General features: G+C 35.6%; 1 protein-coding gene and 1 non-coding gene across 2 annotated transcripts; one reads left to right on the top strand and one right to left on the bottom strand.

Moving 5' to 3' along the window:
* Window positions 1-944: 944 nt before the first annotated feature.
* Window positions 945-1,018, bottom strand: Trnai-aau. The gene has a single exon. It is a non-coding gene; the product is annotated as a tRNA-Ile (tRNA).
* A 275-nt stretch (window positions 1,019-1,293) lies between these two features.
* Window positions 1,294-2,402, top strand: LOC122712164 (EF-hand calcium-binding domain-containing protein 1-like). The gene is made up of 5 exons (XM_043931577.1): window positions 1,294-1,420; window positions 1,495-1,655; window positions 1,749-1,829; window positions 1,907-2,017; window positions 2,214-2,402. Exons 1-5 carry the CDS (start codon window positions 1,294-1,296, stop codon window positions 2,400-2,402), a joined length of 669 nt encoding a protein of 222 aa, XP_043787512.1.
* The last annotated feature ends 518 nt before the right edge of the window (window positions 2,403-2,920 follow it).

Below are 2,920 nucleotides of genomic sequence, written 5' to 3'. Positions count from 1 at the left end.
TTTTTTTTTTTTTTTTTATTTCTGAAGTTAACAGAAATTCATAGAAACGTAATGATATATATGATTTTGATAAAAGTAAGCTCAATGCATCGATCCTTCAAGAATCTTAATATCTTTTTTCCGTTCTGTTCCTCGAAATCATGCGACAATTCGCATGTAACACGGGAAAAGGCCAAAACTTCGTATTCCACTCCTGTTTTTATTCTTGCCGGACCACGAATTCCCATATTCGGTATTCCAGTCACCGTGTCGACAACCCCTTCCACGTGACCAATGGTCCTCAGAACGCCTCGTGCTCACCCTTGCGGATGATCTTTCAAACCATTTCCACGTTTTTACACGAGATCCACGAAATCCCCGTGGCTTTGCGCCTTGTTTATTACCTCGCTATCTCTGAACGATATCATTAGACGACATTTTATCGGCGCCTTTCTTTACGACGATCGGAACCACCGATCATCGTTTCGTTTTATTTCTCGCTTGGATTTTATGGGACACGCGTGAGAATCTTGTATGACATTCTTCTTATTGTGAATTATTTCGCGACAAATCCTGCTTTATTTATTTACATGTAATCTTTCTTACGAGTTTCTTTAGCGATAAAAGAGATTAAACGAATCTGTTTACATCTGTTTGTATTTGAACGTGTTATCGCGACGTAACGTTTCGTAACCAACCGTTTCTTATCACTTTTATCACGAGATTGCGAAATTGGTAGCGTGTAAACGATATATTGATTATATAAATCTATGAAATTTAAACGAATATAATGAAAATTGTTGGTTATAAATAATGAAACACGAAATACAATGATAAACGTATGTGAGAATGTACGTGATAAGGGAAACTGAAGACAAATTGTTATCGAGCGATAAAGCTCGACATCTATAAATAACTTTTTCGTAAATATTTGCAAATATTTGAAAATTGCAAAAAAGAATACTTGGCCCATGAGGGGATCGAACCCGCGACCTTCGCGTTATTAGCACGACGCTCTAACCAACTGAGCTAATGGGCCGATGAAAGACACTCTGAATTCTTTATATTTCAAATAAATTTACAATAAAAAATTTAATATTACAAATAAATTAATCAATACTATAAATTCAACATGCCTTAACATCGTCGAAATACTCGAAACAGTTAAATTTAAAAAATAGAAGTATGTATCGATTTTTTTCTTAAAAAGAATCGAATCCAATGATACGTGGCATCATTCAAGGGACAAACATCTTTCGTTAAATTTCAAAATTTTATATTCAAAATTTACAAGTATAAAAGAAAGTAATCAAAATGCCGGCGGAACAGGCGGTTGATATGTTAAATGATACTCTAGCGGAGATCGTGTTTAGGACAAAAAACGTAAATAAATTTAAAAGATTGGCACGGAACACGCATTTCAATTACAGAGAAGTTGAAGGTTAGAAATTTACAGTAACCACCACCAATTTTTTTTCTTCCTCTTCTCTTTAATTCGATTTACTTTTCGAACAGCCTTGGCAATTATTCATCGAAAATGCATTCAGATAATGGGTCCCATAAGCAGAATACTATTTCGAGATTTGTTCCATGCTGGTTTCGATTTCACGGAAAATATTCGCCATCTATTGATCGATAAAATATTTTCAGTAATCGACAAACGTAATGCTTTACAGGTAACATTAATATTTTATGAAATATTATAATCAACTTAAACCAAGGGTGATGGTTAAATCGATCGATTATCGCAAAGAATAATTTCCAATTAGATACACTGTGACAATTGGATCGAAAGTCTTTCGGTGATTCTTCGGGGAACTATAGAGGAGAAGATTCATTTTGCTTATCAAGTAACTCGATATTTCTCAATCTTTATTGTTCCTTTTAATTAATCCATTCTTCTATACTACCCTTCTTAATTTAACAGACATACGATCATCTCAGAACTCATAAATTAAAAAAGGAGCACATATTTCCCATGATGCGTGGTTGCTTAATTAAACTGCAAAACGATGAAAACCCAGACGAAGCCGTGAAGGTAACAACCTTAATAATATATTTATTTTCTATCTCGCCTTTAATTTAAATTCCTTGAAGAAACCTTGTCCTGATTCTCATATCAATTTCTACTGATTCTGAGATTCTATTGTGCGATAAATAAAAAAAAAAATGTGTTACATTTATATTCAATCTATTTTTCTAAAACATTGCCAATACATTTTTCCTTTGTACAGGATTTGATAGATTTGTTAATAAAAAAATTGGACGTGGATCGCGATGGGATGATATCGGAAGACGATTTTAAAACAGCGGTGAAAGACAGAAATCCTCTTCTTTTGGAATGCATGGGGCCAGTGTTTCCTTCCAGAGACGCTCGCCATGTTTTCCTCAGCACGTTTACGAATCGTGTAGGAAGATATTAACGAGCCATCCTTATCGAAGAATAATTTCTCAGAGGGAAGTACGCTTCTCTCTTTCTCTCTCTCTCTCTCTCTTTCTTTTTCTCTTTCTCCTTGAAATCCAAGGATCTTGCCAATCCTCGTCTGGAGAAGGTAACAGCAAGATCTGACAGAGAAGAGAGGGAGGAGGAAAATGTGGCAAATCGGACAGAAGGGATCCGCCTAGGCCCTGTAAACGGTTCACTAGATTTTCGAGGCTGTCTGAGCTGCATTCATCACGATTCGTCGAACGTGGAAGATTGACTTGCTCTTTCTTAACAAACAATCGTTAATGGACCGCGATAATACCGCCTTCTAATCGCATCAGATGCAAAACCGTGACGCAGCCGTCGATAAGATGCGATCAATTGCTCGATTGAGTTTCGTCAAGTGCAATTTCTATCTGTTCTATATATCGTCATATCGTTCTTAGTGCAAGCTGAAAAATATGTCGTGCGATGTGAGTATGGATTTATCGCATTACGTTTATATATATATATATA

The sequence above is a fragment of the Apis laboriosa genome, unplaced genomic scaffold, assembly GCF_014066325.1.
Source record: "Apis laboriosa isolate Shangri-la unplaced genomic scaffold, ASM1406632v1 scaffold19_cov150, whole genome shotgun sequence".
Classification (NCBI taxonomy): domain Eukaryota; kingdom Metazoa; phylum Arthropoda; class Insecta; order Hymenoptera; family Apidae; genus Apis; species Apis laboriosa.
Note: the sequence above shows the minus strand (reverse complement) of the source record. Positions and strands in the feature narration are given on the sequence as shown.

Bases quoted from the DNA above. Each gene is read 5' to 3' on its own strand.
- LOC122712164 (XM_043931577.1), top strand. From the start codon at position 1,294: ATGCCGGCGGAACAGGCGGTTGATATGTTAAATGATACTCTAGCGGAG. The intron at 1,421-1,494 runs GTTAGAAATTTA...CTTTTCGAACAG, and splicing joins CAATTACAGAGAAGTTGAAG to CCTTGGCAATTATTCATCGA. The intron at 1,656-1,748 runs GTAACATTAATA...ATTTCCAATTAG, and splicing joins ACAAACGTAATGCTTTACAG to ATACACTGTGACAATTGGAT.